Consider the following 25080-nt stretch of genomic DNA (forward strand, 5'->3'; position numbering starts at 1 on the left):
CGTTGTAGTCTAGGAGCTGCCGAACAAACAATGGGAATTTAATCATCTGAAAGCCGATTCTGTGAGCAAACCCATAATATTATTTTTTAATATACTTTCTCAGCTATAAAAAATATCTTGGCCAACTTTCCTTTGTTGTTCAATGAAGTGTGGTAAGCTGCCTAATTTGACAAGCAAACCTCAAAGACTCCTTTCTGCTGCATCCAAACTAATTCGGCTGTTAATGTTCTGTGAAATAAATAAATTTTTGGAACACATTCTTATATCTTTTTTCAAGCCTAATATTTTCATACCACAGAAAAATTTCTAGGATCTCATCTTTTCCTCCCAATATGATAGGGAAGACAGTCTCCTTACAAAAATTATAATTGCACAAAAGAACAGAATATTATTATAAAGCTCCTTTATTCAAATTAAGAACATGGATTTTCCATTATATTACAGAGCACTGCACATAACGTGTAGAGTAATAGCTCTATTGAAACACAGATATACATACGCAAATGGTAAATCATGAACAAGAACAGTGGTTATTTGGAAATAAAATACTTCAGGAGGGCCTAGTTCTTTCACAGATAATTTGATCTTAATAGATACCTTGGGTTATCAATTTTTACCTTAAATATTCTCAGAATTTTATTTAGAAATGTGTATGCATGTAAGAAGAAGGTAGGCCAGAGTAGGAAGTTAGTCTCACTCAGTCGGTTATATCAACATCATTCATTTCCCCAGGTAAATCAAGTATTCTGAGATTAGCTATTCACTCATCAAGTAGAAACAACCAGAAAGTTCTAGATTTGTTGAGAAAGGATTATCTTGAATTTTTCCATTAACAAAGATAATTGCATTAGAGCAGCTAGTTCTCAAGTGCCAGACTCCATGGCCTGAATCTCACAGCTCTGCTCCACGTGACAGCACCACTGAAAGGGTGTGAACACCTCTGACTGTTCAGAAGTGGTTTGGTACTGCAAAATGAATGTAGGAGCACTGCATTTATCAACCTGATATCAAAAATATTTTACATACATGACTGTATTAACAATAAAGGATGTGGAAGTTACACAGAGCATAAATCTCTAAAGCATTTCCACGGGAAATCTGCCAGCTACAAGAGGAAATCTCATTATTTATATTGGTGTGCATAAAAGCTTTTTGGTCCGGTAGAAGCAAACCAGACTGCATTTCTGAGAACATCTGCCATGCAATAAAGGCACTCACCTTATTCATCAATTGCACAAAGAACAAAGTTACCAGGAAGATGTCTGTATTGGCACAGGAGCAGTTCAACACCTTTGTTGGCCACAGGGACAGTGGGACTGAGTGCACCCTCAGCAAGTCTGCCAATGACACCAAGCCTTGTGATGTCGTCAACACACTGGAGGGAAGTGTTGTCATCCAGAGGGACCTCGACAGGCTCGAGAGGTGGGCCCATGTGAACCTCATGTTGTTCAACAAGGCCAAGTACAAGGTCCTGCACAAGGGTCAGGGCAATCCCAAGCACAAATACAGGCTGACTGGAGGATGGATTGAGAGCAGCCCTGAGGAAAAGGACTTGGGGGTGTTGGTTGATGAGAAGCTCAACAGGAGCCAGCAATATGCACTTGCAGCCGGAAAGTCATGTATATCCTGGGCTGCATCAGAAGAAGTGTGGCCAGGAGGTCAAGGGAGGTGATTCTCCTGCTCTCCTCTTGGGAAACCCAACCTGGAGTACTGCATCCAGCTCTGGGGCACCAAACATCAGAAGGACATGGACTTGTTGGAGCGAGTCCAGAGGAGGGCCGTAAAGATGATCAGAGGGCTGGAGACAGGTTGAAACAGCTGGGGTTGTTCAGCCTGGAGAAGAGAATGTTCAGGGGAGACCTTATAGCAACCTTCCAGTGCCTAAAGGGGACCTACAAGAAAGCTGGAAAGGAACTTTTTACAAGGGCATGTAGTAATAGGGAAAGCTGTGAACTGAAAGAAGGTAGATTTAGATTAGATACAAGGAAAAAATTCTTCACCATGAGAGAGGTGAAGCACTGGAACAGGCTGGCTATAGAGGCTGTGGATGCCCCATCACTGGAAGTGTTCAAGACCAGGTTGGATGGGGCTTTAAGCAATCTGGTCTAGTGGAAGGTGTCCCTGCTCATGGCAGAGGGGTTGGAACTAGATGATCTTTAAGGTCTTTTCCAACCCAAACCATTCTGTGATTCTACTCATATGATTCTCTGATCTGTTCCCAGTGAAGATAAGGAGCGCATTTCTACAAACATCAGCAATAGCAGAAGTAGTGGTAGTAATATGGAACAATTACGAAGAAAAAGACTACGGACTGAAAGTTAAGCTCAGTTTTACCATAAGCTTACCTTTAGCAAGTCAATAACTTGTGTAGCTGTTCCTTGGCATCTCCATCTTTACCGGAAAACAGAGAAATTTACTGAATTCATAGGACTGTATCAAAGCAAATGTACCATCACCAATGAAATGGGAACTTTTCCAATCAAATGCCATTAGAGCATCCAGGATATCTAATCTTCATTTCCTTTGTATCAGCCCAGTTAATCCATGTGCTAATTCGTTAGTTTATAATTACTCAAATATTTATTGATTTTAGTCTGCTTACAAATTGTCCAGGAAAACAAGTACTACACTATTTTAATTATGTCCCTTTGTCCCCTTTACTGAAAATGGAATGCAATAATTTCCCCCATGTAACAATTATGGCACGGTTTTCCATCAGTTCTGCAGCAAGTGAAGTATTTGAAATTTTCTATCCTATTTCAAAATACACTCTGAAAATGCATATTATATTATTCACAATCAATAAATATACAATCATCTTGGAAAATCACACATAGAAAACATTACACACGGGTGATTAAAGAGGTGTTAAGATTATTCTAATCTCCTTAAATCCAATTTTTTAAATGCCAAAATGCTTTACCATATACAGACGCAATAACATCACTTTGGTGTGTAGGTGGATCATGCTTCAATTGGTTTTCCACAGCACAGACAAAGGTTACGGACATATTAATTGAGGACAATATTGATTATAGATCTGCCATTGTTCTGCAGAAACCTAAACAACAGTCTTCACTGTAAAACAGTATAACAAATTGAGTTGTCAAACTACATAGTTCAGAAGCAATCACTCTGGGGGTAAAAGTTTCTGGTATTACTCAGTGTTAAGACCAAATGTTGCCTAATGTAACCTTATGTATGGTAAAGAGAAAGCTAGAACTTTTCTTATCTTGAATCAACTCCTGTCTCCCCCAAAGTGTGTATTAGTACCTGCTCAAGTACAGCAAACATGGTGCCAAAACCTGACCATCAGTCAGGTCCTTTTCATTTGAGCTTATTTTCAGGAGGTTCTTGTTTGTCAATAATTGACTTGCTTTAGTTCAAACTATTAGGATTTCTGAAATATTCAAGAAACATCTGTCTGGGTGCATCTAGTTCAAACTGCAGTGGTAATCTGTGTCAGTCCTAGGTCATTAGACTCTTCTCTTTCTTGAGGACAGTAAGATGACATTTCCACGACTAGTCATACAGGTTTGTTTGTCCCATCTGTCTCCCTCATATAAGCCGGGTCTTGCACAGTGTTTCTGACTCTGCTGGTGCTCTGCCTGTCCATCCTCGTCTTAAAGGGGAAGCAGAAGTCCTTGAAGCATCTCTTGAAGTTCTCATCCAAAAAAGCATAAAGGATTGGATTGAGGCTGCTATTGGTGTAACCCAAAGCAATGCAGAAGTAATAGCTGGATATAGCAGCAGTACTGTGGGACACATCCCCTAAGGCTTCAACCAGCACGAAAATGTGAATAGGAGTCCAACAGACAATAAAAACTGCCACAACCACAAGAACCAACCTGGTGATGCGGCGCAGGTTTCGGTCTTTTTCTCGAGACCCTGAGAGAAGCCGTACACTTTTAAGGCGCAGGATCATCAGAGTATAGCAAACAATTATTATGAGAACAGGAATAACAAATGCAAAGACAAAGACACAGATTTTCATGAAGATGTCCCACCACACGTAATCTCTGTCTGGAAACTGCAAGGAGCATTCAGTGCTAGCAGTATCTGGGAATGAAAGAAGCAAGAAGAAGAAAATTGCTTTATTATTAGATATTCTAAGCAATGTAATCATCATAGCATAAGCTAGTAAAAGTGATTAGCATGAAATGTGATACTAATAAATAGAGTTACCATTAAATCACTCCAAGGGAAGCTTTCAATTACCACTGATACTGGTTTTATGCAGCTGTCTCTAGAAAGTACTAAGAGAGATAAGGGCTTTTTAAAATGCGTAATGTATAAAATTTTGTTTCCCATGGGAGGATCTAAAAATGCAGAGCACAAAAAATAAAAATTTGTAAAGCTGTCTCCATTTGAATCTCATTGAAATGTAAAGCTAGAATAAATACCATGTTCAATGGAATAGAAATCTCATGATTGTTCTCAAACTACGTATGGTTTTGTCTGCAGGTGGAGAAAGATTTTTGGTATCATGAATGGTGGGAGCTGAATGAGATTTTGATCGTAGGAAGACTTTGCCCATATATGATTAATTGTGTAATAATCTCTTCCCACGTGCCTTCTTCAGTGCAAATGGAATACACATAAGTGCTTGCAGCCAGAAAAACTGGCAACAGCTTCTTGTCAGCTAAATAGAAGCAAATAAAATATGTCTGTGTGCGGAGTCAAATGGAAGCTACTCTTTTTGCAGATCATGTAGTTGAAAATTCAGCCTGCACAGAGACTGCAGGATCTGGACCACTGACACCAGCCCGCTCCCTTTCTGATTGCCCATGTCAGGCTCCAGAGTAGCAGGCTGTCACTTAATTTCATGTCCCAGAAATATTCCATCTGATAGAAGGCTGCTAAGGAATGAAATATTTGATGTTTCATTTGCTAACCTCATCAGAGCCTTCCAGCATATAAACTGTACAGAAAACCAAAAATCAATATAAATGACAAGGCAAGAGAAGGGGTAAATTTACTACTGTCAGCAGTTAAACTCTATTGAAGACAAGTCAAGGTAACACATGGATTTTTCACTCTGAATTGTAGCTTAGTTTTATCCTCTTGAGCACTGCACTATTCTTTGCATTTTTTTTCATTTTCTCTACTAAATTTGTAATTCCTCTAAAATTATTATGTATTTGTTTTTATTGAATCAGATGTAAGGGTTGAATGGTCCAATACACTCTCTCACATCACTTTTTCATGTCTCCAGCAGAACTAGTCATAAAAATTCCATCAAGCCATATTTCCATGCTATTGAAACATTTCACAAATGAAGATGATATTGCAGAGAATTTGTTTTGAAAAACAACTGGGGGGGATGTTATCATTATAGTGTCATACAGACACTTCTGTGGTTAGATATCAGAAAGCTGTTACTGAGTGATATCAAATACTAAAATATTCAAATAAAAAAGCTGAAATCAAAGCCAAATATATTGAGGATATATTTTAAATAATATAACAACTAATGGATGATTCTAAAAGCTGAAAAGTGAACAGACATATATTTCAAGCCTTATGGAGGATGCTAAGCTGACAGCACAAGTATGACACAACAGGGTCTGGACACTCAGTCAATTTTTCTAAATCCTTTGTCACCCAGGTTTTCATAAATGTAGTCGCTTTCACTTAATTTTATTCTAGAAATGTCAACATTTGTCTTCAAAGAGGTTCTCACATTCATTATTACTGTTATTTGTAATAGTTCATGGCCTGGCAGCAGCTACAAAATCAGGATGCAACAGTAATATCTAGACTAGTAAAGTTGCATCCAGACATGCAGTTCTGGATAAAAGTCAAGTGTGATCAGGGATGACTGCTCTGTACCACATCCAGCTGCGCACTGAAACTCCCTCCCAGAGAAACTGCCTCTTCAGACCTACTGAGATAATGTAATATATTTGTGAAAATAATTATGTCATGCTTCCTACATTTTAGCACAATTTGTAGCTGGCAATGGTATTTTAGGATTCCAAATTATAGGATACAAATTGAATGATTGTCTTACATCTCGTTACATTTTATTTTCTATGGAAAAATCTTATTCTAAATTCACTAACATTCATGTGTTTCACTTGATACATACAATGTTATGAATTTTTATGCAGCCCACTTACATCTTCTCAGTATACAACTGAGAAGCAATCAAAAAAGATCTGTGTCATAATACACAATATCACAATAATTTTCAGGAACTTTAGAAGACAATAAAATCCAGTTTATATTTTATTCTTGTTTTTTTGAAAAGATGCAGAACTAAGTACAGCCTCACAAACTGAGTACTTAAGACCTTTTGCACTCTGAAAGCCAAATATTTCAAATACATCAATATACTTAAGAAAAAATACTGCATTCTATATGGTATTATAGTGTTAATATATTTTAAAATGTGTTTGTCAATCTACCATTTAAGATTAATCATAATCTTGACACAGGAAATAAATCTGTTTAATACATTTTTAATTAAGTCACCCTCAGGCATTTCTGCTACCCTGTACTCAAATGGAGCCTTCATACTGTTACTGGGAGTACTAACAGTACCTCTAATTTTTAAGTTTTTGTAAGTGAACAATTCTTCAGCAAGAAAGGCTCCATTAAGGCCAGAGAGGGAATATATACACAGATGTAAGATGTATTCTGCAGAGAAAATGTAACCAGAAGGACACCCCTGGGAGCAGTCCTGTACGGTGAGAACAAAAGGGACTGAGCATGGGTTGGGAACTTTAAATATAATCACTTTCCATTTGATGTTGGGTTGTTGATTAAATCTGAATCCAACAGAGGCCCTGTAGCATATAGACAACAACTGTTTTGACCAACATAACATACAGTTTCAGTCCCAAGCTCCAGCTGTCAGGCAAAGGGAGGATCCTTGCTTTTCCCCTTCAGCTTTTATCAGTGAAATTCATGAACACACCAGACAAGATAATTGGCAGTAAATGCTCCAGAGAGACCTTAGATCAGACAAGCAGGGCTGAACAGCAGGGGCTGACAAGCATTTGCCAATCATTTCCAACCTCATTTGGCCCAGCTGAGCTGTATATTACAAGTCTCTGTTTCAGGAGAAAGAAAAAACTGCCTGACATGTGGTGTGGCAAAAGGTACTTGTTTCTGGCCTCAGAGCAGTCCCTTGATCAAATGTGACGCTTAGAGTGAATGACAGGTATATTCTTCTAATTAAGCAGGCTCCAACAAAACACCTAATAGAGCCAACGTCTCATGGCCTTCAAGATCTCATACATAGTGAAGCAATAACTCTTCCCTAGTGAAGATGCTTGAAAATTAATCTTTTTCTGATCTGGACATTGTTTTATGTAGTCTGTCAAAACTTTACTGGGAAGAGTTACAGCATTACAGACCAGAACACTTGATCCCCCAAAGGGCTGAAAGAGTTTCCAGAGAACTCTCCTGTCACCTAGCCACAAGAAGACCAATAGCAAGAGCAAAATCTATACATCTTCAGCCAAATCAATCAGCCCTTGAGCAGCTGTTACTGAACTCTTTTGTTTGCACTGATCTATGTCAAACAGTTTAACACACAGTATTTATTGTCTCTGCTAGATAGAACAGTGTCCTTATGGAAAGTTTAACATTTCTCTTGGGAGGAGCGAAACCTTTCTAATAGAAAAGGTTGATAATTCAGGAGATTATTAATAATTTTTCAAAATATTGTTCACTTTTAAATAAGACTACCACCAAATAAATATGCATGTTTTGTGTTTTATCAAGCCATCCATTAACAGGATTGCCCCAACCCAAGGATATCTTTGGAGGCCTCAAGCCTTTTGAAGACACTGAGGTGCTCCTGCATCACAGTAATGCCTCTAGGTATGAAGTATGTGAGAAAATGTTTCTCCTCTTTCCTTCTCAAGGAGGATTTCAAAATGAGATTAACTCCATAGTAGTGCAGTTTTGTTAATGAGTCACCAGTTATAGGGGCTAAATTTACAGTCCTCCGTGGATTAAAAATTTCAAGCAGAGCCTACAAGTGGTCTGTGTATGAATCTCTTTGACTTCATGTTTTTGTAGTTGTTTCTCTGCCATGGTCTGTGTTCTCAGTTCTTCTGCTGATCTTTATTCTCAGCTTTTCCAAGTCTCCCTATACATCCCCATCTCTTTTTAATGAAGAATTTGAGATACGGTCATATATAATCTAGCTTGATTTTCTCTCTCCAGATACTGACTTTTCCTTTCTTCAGCGTGACTTCAAATTCTGTGAAATGGCTGTTGGTAATAACCTCCCAAGTCTTAAAACTAATGAGAGTTTTAATGTTAATACTAACGACGAGCAATCTAGCTTCTGCTCTTGGAACTTCATCAAAACTACTCTTGCAACACCTACAAAAAACACCTTAAGCCCACATTTCAGGTTTCATCCTAAAGTGATCTTTCCACTGTGATCGAATTCCTGATTATTTTCCCCTGCTGTCTGCTAGTAGCTTTTGATGGTCTTATTCTATCACAGACAATGCTTCTAATTGCATTTTGTTCTTTTAGTTGGTCAGGGCATCTGAGCTTAAATAATTTCCATGTCACACTGTAATTTTCTGCAATATATTATGTTACAAAATGTCAGAAATTTAGACATACTTCTGAAGGAGGAATCAATTACATTTAATCAATGTTCCAAGCTACATTTTATGTCATTGGAGCAACAAAAATACTGAATTTTGAATGTTCACACTCACCTTCCCTGACTTTGGTACCTCCAAGAACTATTGCAGATATACCAACAGATGAGGACAATAGCCAGATACAGATGTTGATTATCTTTGCCTTGAGAGGTGTACGGAAGTCCAGAGCCTTCACAGGGTGACACACAGCAATGTATCGATCGACACTCATCATGGTCAGTGTGAATATGCTGGTAAACATGTTATAATAGTCAATTGAAATAACTATTTTACACAGCACATCACCAAAAGGCCAAGAGTTCATCAGGTACTCAGTACTTTGGAAAGGCATAGTTGTGGTAACTAGTGCATCTGCCATAGCCAGATTGAAAATGTAGATGTTGGTTGCTGTCTTCATCTTTGTATACCTGAAGACCAAAAAACAAAAATAAGGCTTCATTATTCCAAAGAATGATTATATACATTATGTAACAGTTTATCAGCTTTGCCATAGTTTGGTTTTTTTTCTGTCCTTTCTAATTTATGACAGAAGCACAAACAAATGCAAGATCCTTGGGATACTAGTAAACACATTTGAGTCAGTTTCTCAGCACCTGAATTAGCAGTTAGACCTATTCACCACAGGCAAAACCAAGGACATTTAATCTAACTTGCCAAATGCTGGCTTCAATTCTATCTTCTCAAATCCTTCTACAAGAAGATATCATTCATTGTTACATTTGTAAGTGATCAAAATGTTTTGCGTGTCCTTTTCTTATAGCTAACTGTCAGTGACTGCCAGCTTTCTGGGTTTGTTTTGTGGAAGGAACAGTTATCCCAGTCTCCGATAAGAATCCGTGTTAGACTGCTACATCTGCCAGGTCAGATTGTCTCTTCTACAATAGTTTCTTTCCCTTGAATTCACTACAATGATGCCAGCTTATGAAAGTCTTAGTCATTTCCCTTCTTTGCTCCTTCATTTCCAATTTCTCCCCTTTTCTTACCATTGGCTTTTCCCAGTCCTCTCTTTTGTGACTGCTAATGTGAAAGGTGACTCCTGGTTAAGTAGGATACCACAGTGGGAAAAATTTATCATAGCAATATTTTTTCTGCATCCTTTAATTCCATCAAAATGAAGCACTTGTTTTGTCCAGCTGGTAAGAACCTCAACCTACACAGAAAGATTGGATCTGTTTTTTTGAGACAGCACCCTGCTTTCTTCTGCCCCAATGAGAGTTTCAGGGGACAGGCTGTGCCCTGGGGTGTGGGTGACTAGTTCCAGTTCTGCTATGGACACCAAGGATGAAGGAGAGTCTGTTAACATAGGGATATACCTAACTCTCCTTTCTGAAATACTTCCCCCCAACTAATCATTTTTGCTCAATGTTGTTAATTTATTACCAAATTCAACAACAGATTTTCTTTCTCAAAACTGTTTCAACCCTGTATTTTGAATGTGTGCCCAAACTAAAATGTGCATATGTAGCACACACAGAAACACATCGAGCTAGATTTTGCTATGTGTCATTTATAATTTACAGTACAAATATAAGATTTGATCGGTTTGGCTAATGTAGGGCAATGTGCCTATTTGCCTTTAAAACTTTGATATGTGAAACAAAAAAAATAATTTTAAGAAATTTTGAGCAGTGTTGACAAAATGTACCAAATATGTAAATTAGCTAGTAATTAAGATACAGGTAGAAATGTCATTTTATGATCAATGTGAAATGTTGAAAATAGCATGAGTTTTTCTAAAACACTCTAATTATGACCTACTGAGAAAATGAAACAAAATAACGGTTTGAAGCATAGAAAAGAGAACTACAAGCGAAAGGAAACTCTTTCCACTCAGATACCATAACCAGGCTCACGTTTTGAACAAAGTCAGAATCAGTGAGGCATTAGAAATCGCTAAGCAAAGACAGCCAAAAGGAAGGAGCAACAAAAAACCTACACTGATGGCATGACCCCCATGGTCCATACTCCTTCTGCCCCAGATCTGCCCCCTTCTCCAAGATCAAAGCCAGAGCAAGGAGGAATCTGCCAGTCCAGGAGCCCAGAGCTAGGTTTCTGCCCCTTCCCAAATCAATCTCCTCAACAGGCCCTGCAGCAGAGGAGACTATATAGCTACAAGAAACAAATATAAGATACATTAACAGACTAGGAACTTTCCTCCTGGTAAAAAAAACAAGCAACCAAACAAACAAACACAAAAACAAACAAACAAACAAAACACAAACAAACAAACCCCAAACATACAACAAAAAACACCACAGGTAAAACAGGTCTGAGTGCATCTCAGATGTAAGACTGGACAAAAACTCACCAAACAGTCAGATTGTAAATCTGTGCTAAAATGGACTAATTATCATTAAATGCCTGAAAATGAATAGTAAGAAGGTGATGTTACTGCTAAGGACATCACTGATGATATTTGGAATTGTTGTCTTTTCATATTGCAAAGAAAAAAACAGACTGAAAGTTGGAAAGGATGCATAAAAAGCACCACAAAAGTAAGTAAAAAGACTAGAGAAAATTCTTACTGTGAGTAACTTAAAGAGCTTAGCACTTTTAGTTTATAAAAAGGAACACCGAGAGGTGACTTGATTACAGTGTCTCAAGGCCTCCATAGGGAGAAAATAGCAGGTACTGAAGAGCTCTTTCAGACTGCAAAGAAAAGCGTAACAAGGACAAATACGTAAAAGTCAAAGCCAGCTTAGAAACTCAGCTTAGAAACTCAGCTTAGAAACAACGACAGATTTTTCCTAACAGCTACGGTGATTATTACTGGGAACAAATTACACACACAAAAAAGAGTAATTTTTCCATCTTTTGATGTCTCCAAATCAATGTCTGCTGCTTTGCAAGGACTGTGCTTCAGTCAAATACAAGTTACTAGACAATTTAAATGAAATGCAATGGCCTGTGATAAGCAGAGGTGGAGTAGCTAATAGTTCTTCTGAATCATTACTTCTGTAGCTCTTTAAAAACTTCCCCAAGGGTTTGGATAGGCAAAGTTTACTTTTACATATAGAAGAATTAGTTTGACCTTTTTTCCTTAAGGAAAATCAGAAAAGTAGTGAAAAATAACTAAGAGGATTTTATTAGCCTTGAAAAATCAAATATCTGAAAGTCTTCATATCCAGGATTTTTGTCCCTCACAACCTGAATTACATGACCATATATACCATATTTCTCCAGTACCCTTTTCCCTTCTTCCTCCACCTTCCAGTGACACATTAGGAAAGACCCTCTGTAAAGCAGAACAAGATTTTTAGGTAACTTCAAAATTCAAATTTTTGAAGCTGCAACACAAAACATGTTCTCTGTATATGTACTGCTTCTGTTATACACATAAAGTAATCAATTTTGCTTTTTTGGGACTATGCAACACATGCACATGTAAGAAAATTAGTTTTCCTCACTACTATTGATCCGACAGGAAAGATGTCTTGTCATTCACAGGTAGCAAGAAATTCAGTCATCCTCACACCAGCATTTAGACAGCTTTCAGTGTAACCATATCAAAGCTGTATACGGGAGTGAAAATATAATGGGCAAATAAAAATTCAGTGTGCCATTCCTCCTCCAGGGATCTTTGAAAGCTTTGGCTCAACTCAGGAACACATAGGCAGATAACAATCCCAGCTTTGATAACTTTAACTGGTGTACACCTAGTGCTTCCCCATAGCTTACCAGACTGGCAGTCCCACAACTAGCTGGCCTTGCCCAAACCCACTCTGGTTCACAAAGCACAGAGACCTGATTGCATCACTCAGTCTGAGCCAAAAGAGGCACCTGACCCCTTCTCTGCAAGACTTCAAACAAAAAGGCAAGAGACCATTAAGTACTGCTTCAATAAATACTTCATTTCATTTAGGCAATCATTTTTCCCAGCCACTGTAGAGGGATCATGCATACCTAGCTCAGGGGTGAAGGGTGCACTGGTCAATTTCAGCAATGCTAAATCCAAGCACATTTCACTGATGCAACCTTAAAATTCACTGATCTCATGCTAGTAATGTAAAGAGCTTGATTACTTTCACCTGAAAGCACTGGTCTCTGTGTAAATGAGATGTTGGCCTTTAAAGCTGTTAGGCAATATAGATTAAATCATGTGTTCATTTAGAAGTTTGAAAAAAGCAGAACTGTCTTTGAGAATATGGATTCAATCATCTAAACTCCTTTCAGTGTTTTTAGTTAAACACCTAAAAATTACTAAATGCCTACGTGCCTCTGAAAATATGCACTAACAGGCTTAATCAAAAGCCCAGTTAAAGTACTGGCCTAATTGCTGTCACTGTCAGACACTTTGAAGAGGACACTGACCAAGTCTTAACTCAAACATGAGATGAGAGATTTAACTGCTTTCCTACAACTGATTCTGTTGCACCAAAATATAGGAGGCAATATTTTACATGGTTTGGGTTTTTCCCACCATACCCACCCATATCTGCACTTGAACAAGGTCGAAACAGTGATCAAGTAAGGGAATCTTGTCTTCCTTTGCAAAACAAAAATTATTGATCAAATACATTAATTTCATTTAAGGAAAAAATACTACTATCTGCTTTAATTAGTGTAGCAGAACAGATACGGGAAACCTGGACATAACTACAGCATAGATGGCACAGTGGTAGTTAATGACAAACATTTTCTTAGTATCCTTGAGGTATAACTGTCAAAGACCATTAAAATATTTATAAACTATTGTTGTATAAATTATTCATAGGGAAATCCTGTGTCTAGAAAACAGTTTGCTAAATACTGGGATTTCATAACAAGATTACAGCTTTTCTAATGTTACATAGGAATGGAAGGTTCCTCTTTTGACTAAGATGATAGAATCTGATTTCAAGGGGCAGGAAAACCTCTGATGACTTAAGCCACGTGGTGGATCTTGTAGACTTTTTATAGCCTCTGTAGACTTTAAATAACTGGAAGATACATAGAAACCCTGCAGAAAAACAGGCAAGATGAAAAGTAAATCTTTGGTTTGGATGTATTTTTGGATGGATATATGAGAAGAGTTTTTAAGGAGCAAGATTTAAATTATGTCTACTTATACATCAAAAGTAAAATGCAGAAAACTATCACTACTTAGGCTAAGTCCATTTTCCAAAATGAAAAGTTTTTGAGATTGACTTTAGACTGACCCTTAGAAAATCTCCTGTTTCTCAGTTGACTCATCATTAACTGTACTTTTCCTTCTGGAGTAGAATTCACTTTGCACATTTTTTTAACACAGTAAATAGGAAGAAATGACACCTTCAGACTAAGCTTATCAATGAAATTGTGGTAACGGAAGAAGGAAGCATGCTATTAAGAAGCTGGTATGCTTTCAGAAAAAAATCAAAATGCATTATTAAATCTGCTAGTAGAGCCTCTTAGAGTTATTATTTCAAGCAGAGGAAAAGAGTGTGATTCTGAAGTGGACTGTAAGCTTAGTAAAGTTACTAAAAGCTGGGAAGGAGGCTCTGGTCAATTTTTTTTCAAGTGCGTGCAACAGGCTGAAATGTTCCCTGCAGTATGAAATGAGGGATGGGGTGGGGAGCAAGACTAACAAATATACTACAACAACATTCTCCAGTAGCAGAGTGAAAGTACAAAAGCATGAAATACAATGAGGTGTAACAAACGCATATTTTCTGCAGATACCTGAGTCAGTGAATGAAAATGAAAGCTAAAGCATATCTAAAAGCAAATTGCAAAACACCTATCAGCAGGATGCAGGCTCTGTTCCACTAGGTTCCTCTGAGTTAAGTATATGGAGATCAAGCAGCTGAAAAGCTTAGTCAGAAAAGCTCTAAATCTCAAGGCTATATTCAGGGCACACTCAATATCATAATGCATCAGAACAGGGAAAAAAAGAGAATTTATTCCAAACATATAACATGTCAGAAGGATGACTCAGCTATCTTTTGTATCTTCGTAAGTCAATATAAAAGGCTTATGTCAATATGAAACTAAGACTGAGGTCATTTAAAGAATGTAAAAATTAATGTGCTGCTCTTTCCGTGTTCATATTGGGTTATATGTTATTACCGCATTTTGAATTGCAGCTGGAATCTAGCAGGGGATAGGACCTCAGGAAACACTTTAAATAAAGGCAAACATTGTAACTGCACACATTTAAAAATTGCCTGTCTTCAACATCAAAACTGTTAGGAGCCTACAAAAAATTGTATATGTTGTCTACAAAATTGTATCCTAAAGTGGCATTCATTATATTAATAAGCACCTGTAGGTGCCTATTTTTGAGAAGCTTAAAGAAGGAAAGCACAATCTTATCTTTTATTGTCCCCTCAGGGAGCATAATCTACCTGGATGTCAGAAGGCATTAAAAATCTCACAATTTACCACTATCGTTACTCCTCTGAACTATCCACAAAGTGAGCCTGAACAAGAGCTTGCAGATTTAGATTAGATGTGGAAGCTTTCCTTCTTTAGCTCAAGAACCAGCTTCTGAATTATAGAAGAGATGCTCAGGTCCACATATATCCTGATCAAAAAGAAGAAAAATTCACACTACTTAACAAAAATGAACTTCTTTCCTCCTTCTGTGATAAAGATTTCTAATATTTTTATGTGAGCTTAGGAACCTCTTTTTTTAAGAAATATGCTTGATGTTAAGAACATCAGTACTGTGAAATTTGTGACTCCATGATTTTGCTAGGGGAGCTCAGAGAAATATTAAAGTTCTGATATTTATTGTGGCTTAAACTGAAATAATGAGAATGCAGAATTTTAAAAAACTGGTGCTCTCTCCAAAACCAGTATGCCTACTTTTATTATTAGAGAGCCTGGACAATTAGCTTAGACTAGGTACCCGATTTTTTTTTACCTCTGTTAATAAGATGAATCTAGACCTCATCAAGTAGCTGACACTGTTGAGAAACTTTATGCTGCTGCAGATATTTTTCAGTAACCAGGCATGATATGGAGAGTTCCCAGGGTGTTGCATCCTAATACTTTTTCCTTGCCACAGGTACATTCCACTGATGAGTGATAAGCCTCTGTTTCTGGTAACATCCACCTTTCCCTTTGTTCTTATCTCTTTTTTTTTTTTTCATTAAGGACATGAGCCCCTTAGCAGAGCAAAATGCTTCCTATGTGTTTGTGGGCAAGGGGACTGAGTTTTCTATGCTGTAGGACAAGGATTGCCTAGCAAAGAGAACAAATCTCATTGCTCAAGCAGATAAGGATACCAGCTCCAGCAAAAGATTTTTCAAGGTCTTACTTTCCTTCTTATTCTTTGGAGAGGCTCTGATCTCCATAGGTAGCTATGTATGCAGAACTTGACTGGAAGCAGCCAAATTTTATTGACCATTTGCTCCCCCTACATGTTTCTGCAGGAGAGAAATAAGTTTACGGTATCTCACAGAGGGGTTTTGGGCTGTGGTTATCTCTCTTGTTCTCAGAACAAGGTACCCGCTGTTCATTTTGCCACAAGGACAAATAGTAACTGCCACTGCTGGGGGAGTTTTATAGGACAACTACACTCTTGGATGCGTGGAGACCTGAATCCGTGCTCAGCACTCCTGCAATAAAGTTGAATGGGAGACAGGGGACCTCATTCTATAAAATGTATAGGATTATATGGTAAGGCAACACATGCATATATCAGTAGCGAGGTAGATCAGAGAAAAGTCATCAGTACCTCTTAGGATTCAGTTGGGAGGCTTTATCTGGACTCTAGCCATTCATCTGTAATACTCACCTGCCTCAGAGGACTCCATAGCACAGTCTAACTGAACACACACTTTTCAAAAGGAGATGATACAAGCAAAATAAAATGCAGGAAACTTTAAGATGCAGTCAACTAAAAAAAAAAAAAAAAGGAAAAGCATAGCTAATAGCTTCCACGGTGAAAGCATTGCTTCTTGTCCAGGCTAATCCTATCATACAGGTTCCTACCTATCACTACTCAAGGAGGCCTTTCCTAGTTGCCAAATGGTATCCACAGTGTCTAAGGCTGCCTACAAGGCAGCAGGAAGTGGATTTAGCTATGTAGTCAGTCAGCAAATATAAAACACTCTGTTTTCCAGATGCATTGTAACTAAGTTTGGGAACCCTAAATATTCACTCATAGTGCACTACTGAATGGCACTGACTTTTGGAGCAGAGAGGAGCAGTCAGGCAGAGCACTCTCTGTTGCATAAGAGAATTGAAGGACAGGGGAAAACAGAAAGGTTCAGTGCATGTTCTTGCCATGTATTAGTGGAAATTCATGCACTGAAAAAAAATCATGTTAGTGCTCTCATACTCATGCAGAGAAGATGGAGGTTTCATTGTAAATAATGTTTCAAAACTGATGGTAGCAACTACCTAGAATTAATTTTCACTTCCCTAGGGATTAGAAGATGGATCTAATGAGACATGAACCCTCTATCTTCAGGAGAAATAAATGCTTCAAAGATAATACACAGACAGGCTAGCACACAAAGGTGCTCTGCACCTTCACATACTCTTTATTTATATCCTTTTTACATTTTGAAAAATGTCAGCATGCTTACACACTACTCTTTCCATGTCCTCATTCCATCTGTACACATCCTTCAGTTTTTGCACTTATGCCTGTCTGTAGACAAAATAATGTTCATTCTGCCATTTCCACATGCCTTTCTAACTCCACAAAAGAGAGTTGCAATAAGCGAAGCACCAAGTCTTCCTTGAGGAGAAGAACGAAGGGTTCATATTTTGCAAGAATTACTTGTTTCTTACAGATGGGAGGACCAAAAAAGAGACATGAAGTAAACTTCCTAAAAGTATAGTTTATCAAAGCTCTGGATGCTTTTCCTTTAGAAAACAGTGTGTAATTGCAATCAAAACTCTCCTTGGGAACTCATTTGTTTCAGAAAATTTAACTTAAGGGACAAACTAATCACAGTTTGACCAGACAACAAGAGTAGGTAAGCCAGTAAGATCATCCTCCCTTGCTCTTAGTGCATCTCAGGACATTCAAAGTCATCGAGTTAAGAATTTCCTGCCACAATACTCTTTCACTAAATTAAAAATCCTCTCTTGGAAAAAAACACATGAAGGGTCCCCACTCTTCCCTTGCTCTGTCCACCTTCACCAGAAGGGCTTAGACAGCCTGTGTGCCCCAACACTATCACCAGGCTGTGCTCCCTCCCCACACTTCAGCCAGGAGCGTGAACTTCCCCAGCATTCTCCTAGCTGAGGACAGACAAGCTATCTCAAAGCTTTCTGCCTTGCCAGTAGCCAAACTGGAAAGTTCTTGTAAGTTTTCACTTTTCGCCAGTTCAAAAGGGCTCTCCGTAATTTGTCTTGCTTCCAGACATTGATTCCAGTTACGCCTTTCTCTGAAATAGATGACTACCTGGCTGCTAGCCCAGCAAAAGCGTCTGGATGGATACCAAATTACTTTTCAGAAGCCAAACAGATTACTCACTATAAGATATAGTCTCTCTTTAATACTGTCTCTAGTAAATATTCCTTCTAATCCATTCCTGGACTGTCCCTGCTTTTTTGGTATCAGATCTTCTTATCATAGCATCATATTGGGAACCCATGCCGAGTTTCTTGCCTGCTTAGAAATCCTAGGTCTCACTTAGCTATTGTCTAGCAGGGTATTAAATGTATTAGAAATGCTGAAAACTTGCGTAAATGACTGTGCATTTCAAACTACCTGTATTGTTTTGTAAACCTGTCCTCTTCCATTTTTTCTGCTCTCCTGGTCTTTGTGCCATCTGTAAAAGCTGTTAGTAATAATCAGTCTTCCAAGTTGTGATGGAAATTACACCAAGATTGGCCAAACTCTGCAGAATCCACCAGAACTACCTCCACTCAGTGAGGTAAGCCCAGATGCTCTTAGGTCCTGGGATGAATTACTATCAATTTATTTGATACCTCAGTACTGATAATAGTAAGGTGTTGAATGTTTGATCAGGTGAAAAAAAGCTAAAAAGCCACAAAGTAACTACAGTTAGGCCTTCACTTCTAGAAGCCAAACTGGTGATTTCATAAAAGAATAAAGTTATACAAACTGCAAGTTATATGTAACAGGTAATTCAATTAGGCTGACTCTTCTGGAGCTTCATTTTTCAGTTCAGAACAATATTCTTTCCAAATGTAATTTAATAAAATATGAACAATAATTAAAAGTAAATTAACAAGTAATCTTTTGAAGTTATTAAAATCTAATATTGATTTAAATCAATATGTTTAACCCTCATTTTTTGATACCTTTTTTTTTTTAATTATTATTTTCTTTGTGGTTTGGAATAAAAGAAGAAGATTTTAAAACTATCTGGAAATGATTCAATTTTATATGACATTTATTAATAGACTCTTCCTGTTACATAAGATGCCACTCGGTTCAATGAGTATAAGAACAAAAATGCATTACTAGGTATATTTTTTCTTCAATATTAGACTAAAGAGAGGAAGACAAGCTTTCTCTTTTCCCTTAGGAGTGAATCTGTATATCTGTGACATATCTGTGACTGTTTTTGAATGTAGAAAGTTATTCAGTTCATGGAAGCTTGAAAGATAATTTTAAAAGAAACACAGGATTGGCTATTTAAGATCCTTATGACAGCAGCTGTTCTCATAAATGACTTCAGGAATGCTGGAGGTAATGCACCTAGAAAAAGTTAATCTGGGGTGGGCAAAAGAGAACATCTCCCAGAGCTTTTACCAGAGTATGTTTATGGTTTTGATAAGAGAAAATCCATAGTAAAGTTGTAACTTTAGTCAGGACACTTTTCTTTCCCTCCAGTTGTCAAAAGAAAACAGAATTTTCTTTAAAGCCAGAACAAAATTTTAGAGAAATATAGTCAGGAGGAAGAGAGAAAAAAGACTTTTTTTTTTTGCTTCCAAGGACAAGTAACTTTATTTATCAACATCAGCCAACTTCCAGAAATATCTTCTAAAACCTCAGAGGTAAAGCTAATCTCAAAAGAAAAGGTTTGGGGTTGAGATTATTCTGATCATGTTAAGACACACATAGTTGTATAAGTTTATTCAGGTGATGTCAGGTATCTCCAGCTCATTTCTACAAATCCATTTCATGCCTCCCCTCCTCCTTCACAGGGGGAGGACTGTGCTCCCCATTCAGTATCTGTATTTCCCACCAGTGTAAGAGGTGATGCCCTGTTTCTCTCTTACTTTCTCCTGAGGAAAAGCAGCAGCTGCAGGAGAGCGTGACATCCTGTGTGCCACAGCTCAGTATGAGCAAGGAGGCACTGTCAGCCCACCTGGCTGGCTGATGGCCCCACAGCAGAACCCCTGGGGCTGGTCCACCTGCCTCACACCCCCTCGGAACACAGGGAGAGTTCCTGCAAACCACCCACACCATGACACCCAGCCACAACAGGCGTGTGAGAGGGCAGGGTGCACCACATACTCAACATGTTAAAAATAACCACCCTCAAGGCACCTGAGGAGTCTGAGGTACCTACAATAGCCCTGGTCTCGTTCTTTTAGGATTTTTAGTGACTGGGCTCTGGCTTTTAAATCTAACAGTTGCTGTATCTTTAAAGGCAGTGAATACCAGTATCTCCATTTTGCACACAACAAAACAAGGTCACAGGGCTGTGAAGTGACCTTCGCAGGACAGGACAAAGTGTTGAAGCCTCATAGTAAAACTAAGAGAAGAATCCAGATCTCCTGAGACATGGTTTAACAGATCATACTGCCACTACTGTACTGAAGTGCCATTCCCAAAGCTTGCCTTCAACATAAATCTCTGTTTACAGGAGCTATATCAAACTCTGCTACTTTTCTTTCAGTGCCTTGTATATGTGATCAAAGCAACATTCTCTTGGTTTTTTTCCCTCTAAAACAGGGGTGTCAAATCCATTTTCACTGGGGGCCACATCAGCCTTGCAGTTGCCTTCGAAGGGTCGAATGTAATTTTAGGACTGTATAAATGTAGGAGTAGTGGTTTTCCCTCCCAGCAGAAATGCAACCCACCACAGCTGAAAGAGATTTTGGACACCCAGATCTCTACACACAGGCTGCTGAAATGCTGACTTGCTGGTCTCTATGAGCTTCTTTAGCATTCCTTGTGCAGAAATAGCAAAACCACCCTTCTGGGGGTATTAAAGCAAGGAATTGGCCGAGACCTGCCCATACAACAGCTTTTGCCTGGATTTGAGCCTGGTTTTGAGGTATCTCAAGACTATTTGGCATCTCCTGAATATACTGCTTAATTGACACCTCAATAATTTCACTGAAAGTCTCTGAACACAAGGGATCTGGTTTGTGTCACCCAAAAGATGACTCAGTGTCAGCCCTGAAGTGATCAGGCAGTTGGACTAGATGATCATTGTAAGTCCATTCAAAATGAACTATTCTAACATCTGGTGATGTTTAAAAGAGCAAAGGGCAAAGAGCCAGGCCTGCTTTGCCTGCTAGTCCAACAGGGTTTGGGAGGAGAGCAGACAGAAGTTTCAGAGAGATGAGAAACAGCAACACAGGGTCTCACACAAACCCTATGTTCAGCTGGAGAGTGAAGAAGAGCCACAGGCTGCCCCCATCCTCCTTAAGAGTTGTGGCAGCTGGAGGAGAGGTAACATGGGGTGGCTGGCAGACACGATGCCCCTCGCCCTTGCCACCTTCTTTCACAAGCTTCCCACAGACCTTGGCTTTCCACACAAAAGGACATCACTGCAGACTACGTTTTTCAATAGGCCATTGAAGTCTATCTTGAGATGCAATCATGCACAGAGTGGATGTGAGCAAAAGAGAGAGAGAGAGCGAGATGAAAGTTTAGGACAAAAATGAAGAAAGTAAAGAAAGTAGACTTCTTGCATAAACATTTGGAATATTTTGAAATCCTAAGAAATGTTTCAAACTGTAGGTCTGTGTATACATGCACTTCAGCCAATTATTCTAGCAGTGGTTAAAGCATTTGCCACAAAAGAAACCTAAGAGAGGGGGACCCTAACAAAAAAAAGAAGAGAGGGAAAAAAAAAAACAACAGGTGTTTTGTTGTATTTATTTTCTGATCACGCAATCAAGAGATGGACCAAGAGGAAACTGAAGCAAAAGGAACTGGTAGGAGAGAGGGCCATAGCTAGCTAGACCCTCACAAAAATAATGTTAGGAGGGTAACAGATACAGAGAAAAAAGAAAATACATATGCTCCAGTTTAATGCATACATGCTAACTTTTAGGACTCTGGTTAAGTCTGAATTTATTTCCACTGCACAGACCACTTAATCAGCTGACATTGTTAGTGACTGATGGCTTAGAAAACCTCTGTCTTTGCAGCTATGTGTGTGTCAAGTATGGAATCTCCTTGCAAGAAAAATACAAAAAGAAATTAAATCTCTGAATGAAGGGGGAAAGGGCATCAAAAAGCTGGAGCAAACTAGTTTCTCCACATTGACCACAGGCATCCTTATTTATTGCACTGACTATTAAAGGGGATTTTATATATGTACTCCGCAACTATTTTTTTTCAGAATTTTTTGCTGGACTCAAATGGACTTTGAAACAAGAGTCCAAAGAGTTGCATGATTTCAGCCCCTTTGATTGCTCACTATCACCCTGCTGATCTGCATTGTCCAAACATTTTTATAAATTTCAAATGAAAAAGACAAAAAGACAGAGAAATCATAGTGCAAACTGAAATCTAAAATATACAGCAATACACAAGTGTAAGTGCAAGTATAAGTATTGGTGCCTTTCACTAAGTGATTTAATATGAAAAACTAACTAACACAGAAATACAGCTTTCTCCTTTTTCCTGAAGAACAATAGAAAGTATTTCAGCACCTGCTTTGCTTTCTTCTGTCTAACACCAACAACTGGATTTAAACATCACTAGACAAAGACACAACATCCCTGGTTTTACATTAAGCATTTTCACATATCTTTATTGTTTCCTTTTTTCCCCACCTTGTTAAACAAGCCACTGGGTGACAAGGCAGTAATGTGTAAGTGTTCACACGACTAGACACATAAGCCATCTCTCGGGGACTACTCACAGGGGAGAAAAACTGCCTCGCAGAAGTTTCTTTCTCCCACTTGAGCTCCACCTCTGGTGCGAGCAGCCTCTCATCCCTAGAGGGCACCCGATGAACGCAGCTCCGGGGCACTAAGAGCCTTTCCCGCAGGCTGCAGGATTCATCACTTTTAAACAGCTTCTGTCTCTGCACGTTCAGGCAAACCACTGGGACTGGAAAGGTCTGGGTCATTCCAGGTACTTTCTTCCAGCTCCTCATGTAAGCGCTCCCAGAGACCTTCCATAAAAAACCCCCCTCCCTCCACTGCCAAATTTAGAGATGGCCATGTGCACCTCCTCTAACAGATACTCCAACAGATACTCCAAATCCACTTACCTTATGATGACAAACATGACCAGAGAGTTTCCCACCAAGCCGACAACGAAGACCACTGAGTAGACGGCAGTGATGATGATGGGGATGGCAGGGGAGATGCTGGTGTGGTTGTGCTGTGTGTCCCCAAAGGCCCCAGTGGCATTGCTCTCATAGTCCGTCCAGCCCAGCATCCAGCTGCTGCTGGTGCTAGGAGGACGACAGGGTCCCGGGGAGCAGGTGGAGTCTGGCTCCTCACGGAAAATCTGTACGGGAGCATCCATAGGGACACAGACCCCTCAGGCAGCAGTGAGACAGAGAGGAGAGTGCAGAGAGCAGGAGACGAGTATGCTGGAAAGAGGGAAGAGAGGGAAAAAAAACAAGCGCTATCACAGCCACCAGACATTAAGACCTCTAAAATTTGTACAGATTAAGGGGAGTTCTGCTGTGGTGGGAACCGTAATTCACCAAGCACAGACTTAAGCAAAACACATTCATATTAGATAATTACAAGTTTTACATCTCACTATGTAAAGCGTAAGTGCTTCTCCTCCAGGTGCACAAGGAAAGTTTTCCTCCACTTTCAGAGATTGCACAGAGAAACAAATCAGATGAGAAACAGCTCAGATCCACCCCCACACTTTAACCCTCTGTCTCCCATCCTCCATATTTTAAGTTAAACAATATCCTAGTGGCAGGGGCTCTTTATTACCTAAGCTCTATGATAAAGAGAGGACAGAAAGAAACCCACCACCTCTCTGCACGTTTGCTTTGACATCCTGCCCTGAGTTATTATTTTTCCCGATCCCATGCCCGCTTTCAAAGAAGAGATACATTAATGACACAAAATACCTCTTTCAATCCGGAAAAAGGAGCAAAGCCTTCAAACAGATGCTCTTGGCAGGAAAAGAAAAAAACAAAGCAGCTCCACCTGGCTCCTGGAAGTAATACCGACCTTTGAGGACTTTTGAACCTGAGGCACCTGAGCCTTCAGAGAAGTGTGTTGGCAGCAGAGATGATTCCTGGGCATGAGCTGCAACGTGAAAGCAGCAGCTGCTGCTGCTGCTGTTCCAGCTCCCACCACTTCGCCTTTTCCCTCTCACGCTCCCTCCGCCTCCTGCTCGCTCTGCCAGGGCTCCAGCAGCACTCTGCACTGATGCACACGTTCTCTGTCTCTGTCCCTGCAGCTCAGAAGCTCACATGACTTCGCTCTGAACACCAAGAGGCAGATAAATTAAAAGAAAAGCAAAAAATAAGTTCTCTAATGAATGAATTCTTATTTCTAACAAACTTTTCCAAGCTGCCTTTCCTCATTCTCTCTGTACTCTCGGGCCTCAGGCAATGATCCTCTGTGTCTTATTGAATCCCACATGTTTTTACAGATGCTGAACAAAACAGGAATTTTCAGTTTAGATGCTTTGCCTGGTCCATCAGCTCTTTTGTGCCTCAACTTCACAGTTGTACAGCCAAAGCACTTCTTGCTGGGTGGCCATACCCCTGTTCCTTTACACTTGCAACTTGGAAGAAAGTCAGAAGCTGACTATCAAACCAGAGAGGAGCACCCTGATTACTGTCCTTACTTTATTCAAGCTGGCCCACATCATGTGAGAAGCTAAAAATTCCCCGTAGCACTTCTGGAGCTCTGCCGTCCCCAGCCTCCAGCTGCAGCCAGGAGTGGAGAGATGGCGTGTGCAGAAATCACGTCCCTCAGAGCTTATCCCTCCATCAAGCAGGGGTTGGGACCGCACGCATCTGTGCTCAGGATATTCCTTAACTGGCAAGTAGATCTTGAAATTCCCACCAGGAGTCCCTCTAAATGGCAAGCTGGAGAGCTGAGGCAAGAGAGTTGTTCCCACTTCCTCAGAAGAGGTGGTGAACAGCCAGACTGGCTACATCTCAAAGTGTGCAGCAGGAAGGCAGATCTGCAAGGAACAGCAGCCAGTCTTGACCCTCTGGGCATTTAGTGAAGATTAAACAGCCAGGAAAGGGGTTGTGGGTTTCCTTCATCCTTTTTTAATGCTGAAACTTTACTACGTACTCCTCTTGTTGAGTGTAATCAGATTGCAGTTTCTATCTCTAAAACATTTTTTTTCTAAACCTATACTCAACATAAGAAACTATGTCAGCTGTAGAGTCAAAAGTCATGAAGGAAGTATAAAAGGCACAGA

General features: G+C 39.4%; 1 protein-coding gene across 1 annotated transcript; it reads right to left on the minus strand.

Annotated features, from left to right (window-relative positions):
- Positions 1-386: 386 nt before the first annotated feature.
- On the minus strand, positions 387-24707 carry OPRK1 (opioid receptor kappa 1). The gene is made up of 4 exons (XM_065053539.1): positions 23765-24707; positions 22937-23263; positions 8694-9046; positions 387-4059 (listed from the first exon to the last, which is right to left on the minus strand). The coding sequence occupies exons 2-4, from the start codon at positions 23194-23196 to the stop codon at positions 3527-3529; spliced, it is 1146 nt and encodes a 381-aa protein (XP_064909611.1). The 5' UTR covers positions 23197-23263; positions 23765-24707; the 3' UTR covers positions 387-3526.
- Positions 24708-25080: the final 373 nt, after the last annotated feature.

Source organism: Columba livia, chromosome 2 (genome assembly GCF_036013475.1).
Source record: "Columba livia isolate bColLiv1 breed racing homer chromosome 2, bColLiv1.pat.W.v2, whole genome shotgun sequence".
In the NCBI taxonomy this organism is placed as follows: Eukaryota; Metazoa; Chordata; class Aves; order Columbiformes; family Columbidae; genus Columba; species Columba livia.